Source organism: Ammospiza nelsoni, chromosome 3 (genome assembly GCF_027579445.1).
Source record: "Ammospiza nelsoni isolate bAmmNel1 chromosome 3, bAmmNel1.pri, whole genome shotgun sequence".
Lineage (NCBI taxonomy): Eukaryota > Metazoa > Chordata > Aves > Passeriformes > Passerellidae > Ammospiza > Ammospiza nelsoni.
In genome coordinates, this window is record NC_080635.1 from 62,931,749 (window position 1) to 62,947,501 (window position 15,753).

The 15,753-nt window shown below is 39.7% G+C and overlaps 1 protein-coding gene across 1 annotated transcript in view; it reads right to left on the reverse strand.

Moving 5' to 3' along the window:
* Nucleotides 1-15,753, reverse strand: part of RNF217 (ring finger protein 217) — a 63,888-nt gene that overhangs the window by 16,767 nt on the left and 31,368 nt on the right. Inside the window, exons 2-4 of the mRNA XM_059468108.1 lie at nucleotides 15,373-15,606; nucleotides 8,640-8,804; nucleotides 1,197-1,398 (exon numbers count right to left, since the gene is read on the reverse strand). Of these exons, the coding sequence (XP_059324091.1) occupies nucleotides 1,197-1,398; nucleotides 8,640-8,804; nucleotides 15,373-15,606 (601 nt within the window). The remainder of the gene's footprint in view (nucleotides 1-1,196; nucleotides 1,399-8,639; nucleotides 8,805-15,372; nucleotides 15,607-15,753) is intronic.

Consider the following 15,753-nt stretch of genomic DNA (forward strand, 5'->3'; position numbering starts at 1 on the left):
CAATTTTTATCTCTTTTCTAGTTATTTCTATATTTTTAAATCCCTTCTCTCAAAGTTTGTTACCAAAGCCTTGCAAGCTCCTAAGGTCCAACTAATGAGCTTGGATGCCATATTGCCAGTTTTTTAAAACAAGCATTCCAGGTTTGCAAATCCCCCACAATGCAGAGCAGCAAGACTGGCATTTTCATTACCAGGTCTGGGAGTTTGTGTGTCAATTCCTATGTTGCTCTGAAAAACCACCTAGTTTTCTTACTGGAACATGTCTGGCTCAGCAGTAATGCATTCACCCCAGGTTTGCTTTTTCCCACCTGTTCTGTCTCTTGCCTTTACCTCTACAATCAAGCTCAAAGCATTTCCTCATCCTAGGTGAACTACAAGTCATCTCCAAATTTTATGCCTTAATTCAAAGTATGGAAAGGTATATTTTCCTTGACAGTACCCTGGTCTTGGCAGTTAATACATCCATATCTTGTAACATTATAGGTCGCCTTACATGCTGTAAACTCCCTACAATGACTGAACTTCACATATATGAAGGACAACACATAATATATGAGTCTACTTTATTATCTTGTGCTTCTATAGGTTGAAACAGATATCTATCTGGCTCAAGAGCATATTATGAGTGCCTTTTGGTTTAATAAAAAGACATTTCCAGCCTCATACTTTTGTGAGCAAAATTAATGTACATAAGTTGTATTTTTGTTTCAAGCTGATTTTATCTGAACTAAAGCTAACAGTTAAAATAGCGTCCTCCTATTTATATGGGAAAACCCTGAGTTTTGCTACTAAGATCAGGTTCAAATCCAAAGAGCACTTTATTCAAACACTTACACCAAGGTTAATTTAAATAAGGTTTCTCCTCTGACCCATTTCTCCAATATACTTTGAGAATAACGAACACAGCCAGAGACACGCATATTGACAGCACTTTTACAGTTTGCTTATGTATTATAAAAAGCAATTAGAAAACAAGCTATCAGAAGAGGACACAATACTTAATCATACACAGTCCATCTAAAAAAGGCAGGCAAGTACCATACATTTAAATATAATTAATAAGCCACCTTTTCAATAACTGAAAAGCAAGTTGTCCATCCAATCCTTTAAACCACTAGTTTTAATTTAACTATAATTGCCCTATCCCCCCATCCCTTCATTGTGCAGCTCTCCACAAGGAGCTCTAATGAACTCACCACAGACAGAGCCTCTCACTAATCTCCTCAGATGTGGTCTCTCGGGGAGGTAGCGGTATTTGCATCCAAAGATACTGAGGTTTGACGTGTGGTCTCCGAAGAAGCGCAGCTGGCGGTATCTCTCCCCACAACGGTAACAGAAATTAGTGTTACACTGTGAACAGGTCATATGGTCACACCCTTCGGTTCTCTGGATGTGGATCTGGATGAGCAGAAGGAAAGATGAAATATTATTTTTCCCCCCTTCCTAAGCACAGGAAAGCAGGTGCTTCATGTGGAAGCGAAGAGGAGGAAGAGGAACCTGGGGCAGTTCACGTGCCAGATGGAAAGAAGCTGCAAGCACCCCATGCAAAGTCAGTATTTGCATTAATTAATACTGCAGTTGGCTTAAGACAATAATGGTTTTCTGAGGCATGTTTCAGAGCATTAAATGTGAGTTCTATTGTTTCCAGATTCCCACTTCCTACATAATCCTCCTTTTTTGTTTAAATGCTTTTCAGACCAGACGAGAATTCTTGACCTTACTGAAATTTTGGTTTTATTGCTGAAGTAGATATGTTAGCACCAAACTTTATTAAAAATAAAAGCAACATAGTGAATATAGTTATGAACTCTGTTTGACCCCTCCCCAGATGGGTTTCCCTCTCAGGCCACCTGTGGCTCCACTCCCTTTTCCATCACAAATTGATTTGGCATTTTGTAATAAACACCAGAAAGACACTGCTGTTACAGTACATGATTTGAGAAGTATGGATGCCTTCTCCTTCTTAAAAAAAACAAACAAAAAAAATTCCACAAACTATATGTGGAATAAAAACTTACACCAAGCTTTAATGATACCCACAGCCCAGCATGAAACAGGGCTGCCCTAGTTCTACAACCATCTTTCTACCGATTGCCTGCTAAATAGCTCTCCATCCTGCATTCCAAGACCACGTTCCACACTGGAATTGTAGATAGCCTAATAATTGAGGTTGAAAGTGCTGCTCAGGGGTCATCTATTTTAACCCCCAACTCCAAGCTGGGATATCTCCAGAGAGATCACATTGCTCCAGATCTCATCCCATTAGATTTAAAAAATTTCCAAGCATGGGTATGTCACAGCCTCTTTGAGCAATCTATATCATGCTTCACCATCCTCCCTGGAATACTTTCTTCCATTACATCCAATTTGAATTTCACCTGTTGAAACTTGCAACAGATCCATCAATGCCTCCTGAAACCTCCTGTACTTACCTTCGTGTATTTTTTTGCAGGGAAGTACAGGCAAAGACATGGCATGACCACCCAGTGGCTCTGCAAGCACCAGAGACACTGAAAGCTCAGTGAGCTCCAGAGAGGCTCGTGACTCCTGGGGTATCCAACATTCTTGGGAGGGTCAATTTGTTCTTTGGTGTTCAGGGGTGATCTGGGCTCTCACCGTGCTCACCCAAACATCCACTGAAACTGGCACTCTATCCATATAAGAAAGTGATGCTTTCCACCTGCAACACTCGTGGTAAAAGAGTTACAAGGGTAACAGTAGCTCCAGATACCCCTGCCAGCTTCCCTGTGCCACAGTAGTGATCGCAGGATTTGCTTTTCTATACTTTCAAACGCTACTTTTATACAAAAGAGGGGAAAATGTTCACAAAAGAGAGAACTGGGCTATTAAAAAAATAAGCTTTCTAGTGGGCAAGTATTCTAGTACACTTAAAATTTGTCAGACCAAGCAATCATTTCCCTTTACCCCAAGGAATTCTGCTGTATTACAGGTTTCCTGTTTTGCAGAAGCATCTAAAAAAACACCATTGCTGATGAGCTTTATAAGCCACTTGACTTCAAAACTTTAACAGTTAAGCACTGATGGCAGACAGAGCGGAAAGAGAACTCTACCCAATACTGTATCAACTTAAGCATAACTTAAGAAGAGATACACTTTTTTTTTTTCCTTAAAGGGACATTACATTGCCAGTTCAAATTCTTACTTCTCAGGTTACATGTGAAAAAAAGATGCTGACTCCAGTTCTGGAGTTACTGCAATTCCTCAGATTAGCATGAACTGAAACGAAGGTATTTTAATACTGACTTAAAGTATCTTGACAAATTAAAATTTAATTCAAATTAAATTTTCAGGGGACCAACTCAAACAGCAACTATAGAGACTTTTGTAATTTAAAGGGTAATTTTCCCCATCTGTTAATTCTATCTTAAAAATGTAAATGGGGGAACTAGATTTTGTGACTAATGAGAATTAACTGGTTGCTTAATTTTCATTTTGAATCAAGACTGTTGAATTCTCCTCTCTCTTCTCCAATTTACCAACCCAATTAAGTTATCATTCATCCTCACTGTAATTCTGTAGAATCATGGAACCTATAAAAATCCTAGATGCAAACCAAAATTACTTCACATTCCAAAAATAAGGTAATTTTTATTGGCGGTAAGAACTTCAAGGAGATGCTAGCAATAGCCTTTTATGTTCTACCATTCATATCAGAAATATCCACCTCTTAGAAACTGCCTGCCATCCTTCTACCCATGCTTTCCTAGAATCCTCCCAGCTCCAGTTATTCATGCACTGCTCCTGAATCATTTGTCCATCTACTTGGTCCTGCCCTAAATTCTCCAGACATGCTGTCCTCTTGAAACACGAAAGAAGTTGATAAGGATTTATTATCAAATAAATCAAATAAAGACAAATATTGCAACCACATGCACTTCATATTTGCTTCTTCACAAAGCAAACCATAAAAATATTTTAGTCAATACTCATCTGCACATGTAACTGTCTTCAAATGCTGCTAATCTGGAACAACCAGCTGTACTCGCCTACACCTTTTTATTGTAAAAAAAAAAAAACGGTGTAGGCAAGTACAGTGAGTAAAGACTTGATTAGAAAAAACAAAGTAAAAAGCCCCACAAACCTCAGATGCAGGGCTTGAACTCCCAGCCACATGCTTTGCAGACTGACAATGCCAGGTGAACTCTGGATCATTTGGTCAGGCTGCTTTCAAACCTAAGACATGACATCCCACCAGATCAACTTCACCTCCGGTTCACACGGGCATGCCTCTGCACCCTCCGGATAATCCAGTGACAGGGATGGATTACAAACCTATAGGCTGGGAAAGCCATGGCCGATGGCTCGGGTATCCAAGTGCTCCTGCCCCAGCGGCAGCACCACGGCACAAGAGGCAGCCGGGGAACGCGTGGGGCCGGGAATGCCACTGGCTGTGGGAAGCTGCAGCCCTGTGGGGCCCAGTGCTGTGTGACTGCAGGCTGCCCTGCAGCATGGCCACTGCAAGCCCAGCTTCTGCCTCCATGCATTCAGTCAAAGCTACAGGCCTCACCCTGCACCCACGGCCTGCTCAAAACCAAACACGTACACTCACCTTACAGGGGAAGGTGAGCCATTCAGAAACACAGGAATGGCTTCCAGAACAACAGGGGTGGAAACTACGCACCAGGGGCAAACACATCAGTTGTCTACTTAAGACTCTGAACTGGAAGTAGCACAGTGGCTATTTCAGACCCTCATTTTACCCCCTCTGCATGTTACATGCCCTTTCAGAGAGATCTTCTATGGAAATCACTTCCAAGAGTTCTGAGGATGAGTGGCCATGTCTCCCCCACCTCTGAAGAAAACCTGCACAGCTTTATAACTTTGTACACAAATAAGGACTCTCCTCCCTCCAGGAGATGAGAATTAATTTGCAGAGTGCTTCCACAAACTATGCCTTGAATTGTTTGGTAACGCTTATATGAATCAAAGATAAGAAGCACACGCTCTTTTATTTGCATTGACATGCTTGTTCTTAAATTTCTGCTGCTGTCCAAAGCCTTCTAAGCCAGAGCTGCTATGTGGTGTTTCCTCAGTGCTGCTTTTGAAATCTGTGGTAGGATAACACCAACAGGGAGTATTTCCTTGGTTTGCTCTACTGTAAAAACACTTGTGTAAACAAAAGCATTTTCTTGCAATCATACCAAGAAATTGTAAAAAAAACCCCTTAAAACAGCACTGGGGAAAGACAAAAAATATTATAAATTTTGGCAAATGACATCCAATAACGTAGCAAATTTGCACTTATTAGCCAGCTTACTCTAGAACAAGACCAGCCCTTTTTGGACAAGTCTTATTGAGAAAAAAGGTCTATACTGACTCTCAAAATAGTGTATAGTAAATTTGGAGAAGGCTGTATTAAGAAAAAAAAGTCAAAATAAATTTAAGATACAGCTAAAAAAAGTAGCATTTTTTCCATATTTCCATACTGACATACTGTCAACATCAATCTACAAATAAACATTTGGATTGTGTGTGACATTTTTATTATCTTATGTAAACACATCTTGGAGAGACCAGGTAAATATAAGCCATTCCTATTAGATGTGCTAAAAGCTGTATCCTACTACAGGAAAAAGTAATCAAGTTTAAGCTTATCTAACAGTGCCTGCTATATTGACATTACAAAGGATTATGTTCTTTCAAATCACTTACCCAAACCACTGAAATACTCATATTTGCCTGAGGATCTGCTTCTGTATGCACATACCCCCAAGTGTGTTTTGATTTTCTCACCTGCATGCCCAGAGAAGATAATGCATTTGATTTCTCCATGGTATAGCCTAAAAAGAGTCAGTGTGTGTATGTATCTGTAGGTATAAATAATTATCTCCAGAAGCTATCTGCAAAATATGGTCACAGTTAACACTGTCATCAGTAACACACTTTGGAAGCTAACAGTAATTTTACACATTACTTGAGTAAAGAAACTACCTCTACTTAAGTTTCTACCTTAAATTTCCATTAATTTCAGTTTTAGTGTAGAGGTGAAATACTAGTATCCTTAGACACAATTTAACATTGACTTTCCCTCAACCTGTTTGCCAATTCTGGCTGCTGCAAATTTTCAACCACAATATGAAAGAGGTTAAAAATAAAATATGTTTTCAGCAGAAACATGGCCTCTGTGGACCTAGACCATAGATAAATCAAATAGTGTGTTACAAATGATTTTCTTTGTCACTCTTTATTTTATTTGGAAATAAGATTCTCATCTGATTCAATGTGATTTTATAAACAGGTTTTGGAGGGAGGGAGGGATGGGAGAGAGAGGCAGAGAAGTATTAGATGTAATCCCCCTGACTTCAAATGCTAACTGTCAGAATGCTTATCCCTATGTGCCCAAACACCTGCTAAAGATTTGATGAAGAATACTGCTAAAGATGTATTTTTTAAACTATCCAAAGATGTATTTTTTGAACTAACTGCCAGCTAAGTGTTCCTTTTGATTACCGGCAGGTCATAGATTTGATTTAAAGATAAACAGTATGTTGAGAAACATTCTGGACATTGTAGGGAGGAAGAACTTTTTTTCTGAAGAAGAAAGTATCAAGAAGTGAGGTAGCAACACAGTTTAATAAAAGGTTGAATTCCCTCTTCAGTATTCACTTACAGTGCCACGTTACCAGGAAGGACTTAACATGAGTTCTTTTTCTGTGCTAGTTTTATAAGTTTCCATACTGCCTTCCACCATGTAGGAGGTTTTATTTTCCTTTGATTAAGAAAAGAAACCTCAAGTATTTATTAAATTAGCAGCCAAACTCATGCAACTTCATGCTTCAGAATTAGTAACAAGCCATGTAAGTTTAAAGTGTCCAACCTTTCCTTTTGAAGATGGTGAAAAGAGTTGAATATTTAAACACAACATTTTAAATTTTAACTTATTCATGCTGAATGTTAGACTTAGCAATTTTGGTTCCTTTTTCTTTCCAGCTATCAGCTACCACTCCTGGTTTTCCACATTGTTTTTTTTGCTTGGTTCACTTTCTTAATCTTTTGGACAATTTATTTAAGTTACATCATTCCCATTGTCATAAAATCTGACACAAGTTAAACAATTAAAATCAAAACAGACACTTCTTCCCACTCTGAAAGGAACGAAGTATTTTACTTTAAGACTTCCCAGAAAGTGAACATTTTTGGAACTGACTCAAATCTATGAACTCTTACCGAAAAGCAAGCTGCAAAAACTCTGTTAAAAGGTCACACGTGTACAGGAGGAAGGGTAAACAACCAGCTGCTGATTTCAGAGCTTTACAATTTTGCTCAGTGTTTTGAAATCTTTCAATTTCAAGCTATAGCATCACAGGCATTTCTTTCTCAAAGACCAAAATATGATACTTAGTAAACTGATGAGCATTTTCTTATTTGCACAGTGTAAGGCTCAAAGTGTTACATATACTTTGTATGCTTATAAGTAAATCTCATAAGTAAAAATTCAATATTAATTTTCTGTGAAACAGTCCAGCTTTGACTTACTACTCTGTTGGTAGCTGTGAAAAAAACTGAACAAATTTAAGAGTGGCCTTCATTAAGGGCAACTGGGACAGACATGTGCAGGGCTGTTGCATCTCCTCTGAGTAGTAGGAAATACTTCTCATCTCTGAAGGGATTGATGACATTTTTAGGGTGCGCAACAGCATTTCAGTGTTGAAAATTAATAATGAGAAAGACTTAAGAGAAGCATCCACATTGGAATGAGAAACACTTCTAAGATCATCAACTCCAACCTTCAACCACCACCTTGTCACCTGACCATGGCACTGTCACATCCAGTAATATCTTGAACACCTCGAGGGCTGGTGACTCCATCACCTCTCTGGCAGCCCATTCCAATGTTTAACAACAACTCCTGCAAGGAAATTCCTCCTGATGTGCAGTCTGAACCTCCCCTGCAGTTTGATGCTATGTCCTCTTGTCCTGTCACTGGCTGCCTGGGAGAAGAAGCCAAGTCCCACCTGCCTACATCCTCCTTCCAGGTGGTTGTAGAGAATGAATAGGTTAAAAAGGAGGCTCAGGGGGACCTCACCTCACAGGACTTGTGCTCCAGACCCTTCACCAGCTCTGCTGCCCTTCTCTGGACTCACTCCAGAACCTCCAATGCCCTTCTTGAAGTGAAGGACCCAGAACTGGACACAGCACTTGAAGTGTGAAGCTTGTGAAGTAGTAACATTCGATCCTACAAAACTTACAGTTTTACCAAGTCTTAGTTTCTTTTAGTTAACTTATTGACAGAATATTTCCAGCCATACTCAGACACTGAATACACTCAGACTCTCTGGAAAACCTGACAAAGGCACTGAATTTCCCTAAAGCTTTCCATTTCTTTAAAGCTTTATTTTAGGATTAATTTATTTTGTAATTAATTGACCCAAAGATTTCTAAGATTCATCAAAACCCCCTCTTAATAATTTCCATAACGTTTCTTTACATGCAGACACTCTACAGAATCAGTGCAGGAACCAGCAAAATATTCAATAATCAATGGGTCATTAACAAGAAACTGCACAGCAAGTGTGAATTTCATTTCCAATGCTGAGCAGAAGCTACAAGTATTTATTTTAAATGTGTATTTGAACAGTTTGAAGCCACTACCTGCAAGCCAAGGGAGAGCAGCTCACCTTGCATTTTGGACACTTCTGGGCATTCCTCTGCCCGTGTTCGATTTCGTTGGCCCAGTGACGTAACAGCTTGTCTCCCTTCTTGTATTCTTTGCAGTTAACGCCTTCATGCCAGGGAGAGTGGCACTTGAAACACCAGACAAATTGGCAAGATGGACACTGGATCTGTATAAATGAGAAAACACCACATGTTTGCAAGCTGGGTGCTGATACAACTAGAAAGCCTGTTTTAAAACCACTGCTCCTCATTACAAGAGCAGCTGTCCAGCAAAGACCTAACATCTTTTGGAGGCTCTGATTTAAAAATACAAGAAGTTGTGGAAGCTAGCTTGTTCTTTTCCTTTTCAAAAAAGAGAAAACACAAAAGTAATTGCTAAAGCTGGGAAAGGCCTCACTCGAATGAAGCACAAGCAGCTTGGCTTAATCACAGGCACTACTTCCCAAAGTGATTGTGTGGGTCAACAGACAAAGGGCAGAATCCAGAAAGCTTACATAATTGCCTCCAATACATCTGTGAGAACACCTGGAAATTAGCTTGACAGTTTTCAGTGCAGTGGATCTGTCCTTCTCTAGGAATAAACTGCACTGCCAAGGCTATCACAGAAAGCACTTGGTCTTCTGAAGAGGTGCTACAGAGCTTGGCTTCATATGAGTTCTGAAGCTTATATTAGAAATGGTCCTGGGAAAAGGAGCCATGAGCAAGGCTCTCATCCAAGAGCCACAACTACCAACGGGAAGTCAGGCACCTCCTTTTGCTCTTGATTGCGTCAAGGCAAGCTGAGCCTGTGCCAAACAGCCCACTTGCTACAGACCACACCTAATGGCAGAACCCACAAGCCATCCTCAAACTGAGAAAGGATCTATTCTTCCCGCTCCCTCAGTTTTAAATCATTGTGTCAAACAGGTACCATCGTCATCACGTCTTCTTCCACAGCCTGCTAATTTTATTTTTTCATGAAAAGCTAAGGCAGCTGCTGTGTTTGCAGGAGTAATAAACAGAGGCACATTGCAGCTGCATATATGACAAAAGACAGGCCTCCAACCTGGATCAGACTAAGGACAGCACGAACTAGAAGACACCTTAAGACTCAAAGACATCCAGGCTCCTGCAACATGTTCACTTTGTTCAGCAGCAAAACATCTCAGGCTTAAGCGACTGCTGAGCCCTGTCCACCATCTCCAGCTGCAGTCCATGTCTGGCACTGCCCTGGCTTTGTACCCAGCTAATGGATGGGACTGAGGAATTCAACCAGACCAGGCAAACCAAGCAGTTTTGGTTATATCTGTGTCCAGACTTGGTTCACCACCAAACCACAGAAACATTTGTGCTGACCATGTATGGATGGGGGTGCTTCTCAGGAAACTTCATCCCAGAGTGCAGTCACATGTCCTCAAAACATATTTCTCAAGTTCTCATTCCCACAGCTGCTCTGCCCTCCTGTTGAGTCCTGACAACTGGTGTTATGCTTCCTTGACTACAATTAAGAGTCCAAAGTAGGTGCTCTGATCTCCCTTACATATTTTGCTGGGGATAGCCAAAATTGTTTACACATGCAATCACTACATCTTGTTTAAAGAGAAACAACACATTAGGACTGAAACATGTGGATTACAAACATTGTTAGTTTTTACCTGAAAACTCATCCAAGGCCATTATGAAGTATTAAACAAAAGCAACAAAAAGCAGTGCCCTTTCTCAAAATCTAATGAACCAGTGGCCAATATGCTGAATCAACAAAAATACATGAACTTGCATCTCAGCTTCCCAGATGAATTCTCCTAATAAAACCAGCTTAACAAAAAGGAAATTTCCTGCTCTGAGGAACCTAAAGAATGATACATTTATATGTCTACAAACCAAACTAACACAGAGCACTGATAAATGTTTACACAATACATTAAAATCTAATATGCACAAGAAAGTAATCTAACCTATCCTAACCCCTATCTCTCTTTCTTTTTTCCTTTTTGTCCCCCACTCCCTCCCTGCATTGAATTTATGTCTTTCAACAACACAAGTCAGTGTCCTACTGCTGGGAAGACAGATTATAGCAAGCATCATATTGAAGGGCTCAGTATTTGTTATGCCTCAGCCAAAGATGGAGCTTGTAGCCACAAGTCAATGTTCTAAAACCTGAAAACTTTTATCAGTTGCAGTATTCAGACATTTGAGAGATAACATAGTTGTTAACAAGTACAAATCCAAATCAACAAGGTCAGGAAGTTAAAGCTGCTTCCTTAAAAAAAAAGGCAACATAATTTAAACCACAAGTTCTGTGGGTTGGATTTGTTTGTTTGTTTTTTGATGAATATGTGACAAATTAATTGCATACTCTTTCTACTGTCTTTCTATTATAGCATGTACATAAGCAAAAGCAACGCAGCAGCCACCAGGATATGTATTTAAACTTACACACGCACACTGACATCAGGTGTTTCCAAATACATTAATCAGAAAGTACTGAAATACAGGATGAGGCTATAACCACAGGAACTCAAAATACCATTTCTTACCACAAATGGCCCTAACTGAACTAGTAAGAACTCTATGTTTCATTACCAGTTTCCTCTTCCACCTGTCACCCTGACAGCACCTTCCTCAAAACTGAACTTGTAAATAGTTTTTATATTTTGAATGGGCTATTTCACTTCTCTGTGGGTTCAATGCTTCCTGAGCATAACTGAAGCACAGAGAAAACTATGTACCTTAAGTATACTTATGAATCTTATTTTTCTTGGAACTAGTAGCTGCAAAAAAAAAAACAAACACACCCTAAAACCATTCAAACTTGGATGCAATGCGATGCCCCTGTGCTTAAGAAACAAACAGAACAGGGCAATTAAAGCAGTCTTTCACGTTCTTATTCCACTTTTTCTCTGCTTTTCTGAAAGGAAAGTCAAATGTTATTTGATTCATGCTTCAGTACTTACACATGAAATCACCATAGCAAGGACACAGAAAAGCTATCTACATATGATTTTAAACCAGTAAAATATATTATAGTCCAGCAACACAGACAAACTATATCTGCAAAACAAAACATTAACCTTGTGTTTTCTCAAATATGTTTTTTCTCACACAAACATTTTCCCACTTATTTTATGATTTCTATTTCTGTTGATTAAAATTGAGAGAATGGACATATACACAAACTTCTATGCCACCTGGAGATCAGCCTCCCTTGAAATAGAAAAGATTACACAATTTTTTGTTCTAACTCTCTTGGTTCTCAGCTTTCTGAAACACTTATCTTTGAGGCTAACATCTTCCATTTTCTTAGCAAGCCTCTTTACTGCAAGCTACTTTATCTAACAGTTTCCTCACCTCACAGGAAAAGACTTTTCAAAACTTATAGATAATTTCAACACAAAACACAACTGACCAGATGACAGCAAAATTGACTGCTCATAAAAATATCCCTATAACCTGAAGGTACAAAAAGCTTAGTGGGATTTTCTGCTGCTTGGTGGAACAGTAGTTATATAACAGGATGGTCAAATTAATCATGCAATTAACTGATTACATGAATTACAGTCTCTAGCTGCAGTCACTATCACTTTATTTGAAAATAAATATGAGCTCCAGCCAAAACATCTTCCTTCTCCTCACCATCAACCCATCCCCTCTCTTGAAACAGCTGAAAATAATTAACAACAAAACAAATTTTGTACCCCATTAGGGCTCATCTTTGATCCAACTCCCAGTGTGACACTAAAACATCAACATAAGCAAAAGCAGGCTGGCAGGAATGAACTGCTGAGAGAAAGAGGGAGAGCACAGCAAAATCACCACACCTGCAGCAGCTGAGGCTCAAGGCAGACTGATGAGATGTATAGCCATGAAGATATCTGCCACTTAAAGACAAAATCTGACTCAAAAGCAGGGAGCTAACAGATCAAAGCATCTGAACAAATTCCTGCTATTTCTAGAACAACTTTCAGAAACTCTTTAGTAGTTCAAAAAAAAAGAGTTTGTGTAACAACCACATTGAAAAAATATATACATTTGCAAACCCAAGCACTCAAGTCCTCCTTTTATGTGACGTGTATCTCTTGACAGAAGTGAACAAGAAAACCTCATGATCAATCTCACAGAGCAGAGAGTATTGCTTCTCCATGGCAAGTGGCAGGTCAAAAAACATGCACAATGGAACAGGTAAAGCAGCAATTTTTTAATTTTTGCCCATTTCCATTGCTCTTTTGCATAACAGCTCTGAACAAATGTTTGTTAGGGTCTTGTCTGCAACCACATTACACTCTCAATTCAGAACACATGAGAGGGAGCAAGGAAATTTTCAGAGTTAATACTGGATCCATTTATGATAAAAATATTTTATATAGAAAATTCAATAGTTCTCTTGCTGTTCTGTGTGGCCCTAAGTGGCACTAATAGTAAGAGAAAGGTTTGGATAAGCAAGTTCTCCTTTTCTTCTTCTCCTCCTCCTTCCTCAACATACATGTTAACTTCCAAGGCTTAGTACTCTCAGCCAATTGAACTGCTGGACCTAGATCAGCTTAGCTGACACAAATCAGTAATAAGAAAAAAAATAATTTCAACTTTGCTGCCTCTTTAAATTTTCATGTTACTTAAAATTTTAAATACTGTATAAAATTTTAGAAATGGCATTAACATTTTTAAAGCATCAGTTCAAATAAAGTCTTGGATTTTAGAGTGCTTTCCCTTTGCAGTATATAAAAGAGCGAGTGTAGTGGCTGTGCTATGACCCTACCAGTAGGCTTGTGCATACGTGCTCCCCACATGAGTCAGTTCTCTTGAAGCCAACACTTGCAGTGCTGGTGCAGAATTTATCTGGTGCAACTGGTGTTTATATTATTTGCATATGAACAGGGCAGCCTCAAAAGCCTCCAGTCAGATGTCTCCTATGCTATACACAAAAGAAAATGTGTCTTCGCCTCCCAACAGCCAAAAATACAAGGCACAATGTGTACATGTAATCACTTGAGAACCCAAGAAAACAGGTAATGTTGGCCCACAGCTATGTGTGTATGTAAATTACTCACATACACTCCATGTCATACACAGTCATTTAAACCTCCTCCCTGCAACAGTCTCTATAGTCATCACAGTTTTTAAACCTTCTCCCTGCAAAACTTCTTGTGCTCAGCTTAAAACAAAGCACTAAAACTGTACCTACATTAGAAAACAGTTGAGGTTCAAAGAGCATGCTGAAGATCAGTGGACCACGATCATCCATATTGCTTGCCAGCATTTTCCCAATTATATTTCTGACTAGCATCAACCAGACATTCTTGCACACAACACCTGGGCTCAGCTCAAAGGACACATTTTGCCTGAGTCTGTTGCCAGGAGATTTCAGCTCTGCAGATCACAGCTCTATACACACTGAACCACCGCATGACCAGTGAACTGCTCCTGGCTTGCACTATGCATCACACAGTCTCCCATTCTTTCCCATTGTGGTTTGTAGGGCAGTTGGGAACATTTTAACTGTAGCATTTTAACTCATAAAAGGAATGTTCTCAGATCTGGCAGGCCTGTGATACAACAGCTGCACCACCAATGACCCACACTTGTGGGACACTAACAGCCCCTGACACCTTAAGAGAAGAGCCTGCCAAAGCATTACAAGCTCTGATCTACCCTGGGTTACATCTGATGGGTGCTGATGATGAAGCAGAAGGGTGAAGGAGAATAGCTTCGGGCAGAAGGAATTTTACTTGCAGTTTCAGATTTTTTTCACCTCAATGTAAGATGACAAAAATTTGAAAACAGAGTCCAACAGAGCATGGCATGCAATTCATGCCCTATACAGATATAAACAAGTAGCTCATAACTTAGAATTAGCTTTACCAACTTTTCAACTCCAATGAATACACAACCTTCCACCTTTTAATCTTCATACTGGGCTGAATCTTATGCTGCGTAATTAGGGCTATCTAAACAGTCATCTAAATTCCTTCTGAGGAGAACTGGTTTGTCCAGGAAAGGCCAGCTCAATCATGAAATTAACCACAACAAATCTAATAACCGGATAGAAAACTATCACAGAACATGGTGCTGCAGACCACGGTTGCCTTCTGGAACTCAGATGGACTTTAAGCAGCTCAAAGCTTATTCCAAATTCTTCCTTTTTATCTTTGATTAAAGTCACAGTATAAGCAACTCTTCTATGAAAAGAAATGCTGCAGAAATGGCTTTTCCCGCCCCCTCTATTTCTCCAAATTCTGCATTGTGAATGATGAGACTACAGTAATGTATAATCTCTGGTAAGGGAGTGAAGAAATCAGAACCAACAAGCAGGACAGCCAACAGCTCTGTTACTAAGGAAGAAGCAAAGCCAACAGCCTAACATCATAGATGCCCAGAATTCACTCACCCAGAGTTTCAGGGAAAACTTATAAGTTGTGTGTCTAAAATTATCAGTTGTAGTGGTAACTCCCCATTTCCAGCCTCTTCTGACTGTGACCATATTGTTTGCATGTCAGAAAGAAAACACCCCTTAAATTAAAATGTATATCAGGACAAAATTATGCCACCTACCAAAAAAAAAAATACAGGCTGAAAAGCTCAGCTGCTTGAACTGTTAAAAGTCAATTAATACTTAATCAGTGATGTACTACTATGGGTTCAAATTCCTAACCACAGCTTGCACACAGCTCCAGTGAAACAAAAAAGTTCATTTAATGCTCACCAAATGCTGTCCTACTTTTGCAGTGCCATCTAACCCACAGCCCCGGCAAGCATGCTCACTTTGTATTTGTTCTCCAATTTGGCAGGGGTAGGAATGTGGCCTCTCCTCCGGAAGGTTGTAAAGTGCTTGCACTGAGGGCATGGCTTGGTGCTGGAGTCAATGCGGCTGAGTTCCAGGAAGTATTTATACTTGATGATGTCGTCATGGGGCAGGTTATAGAGCACAGTTGTTTCATCCAGGTGTTCGCTGCACTCTGTGATGGGGCATTTTATATCCGCTTGTCCCAGCTGCACCTACATAGGAACAACAAAAAAAAAAAGAGCTGTATGACCTTTTGCCTGGAAAAGTTAAGGGAGCATTGGTGAATTTTGTGAGGAAAATTAACTTCAAATACTGTAACAATTCAGGGACTACTCAGCATTCTGTCTTCAGATTATTTC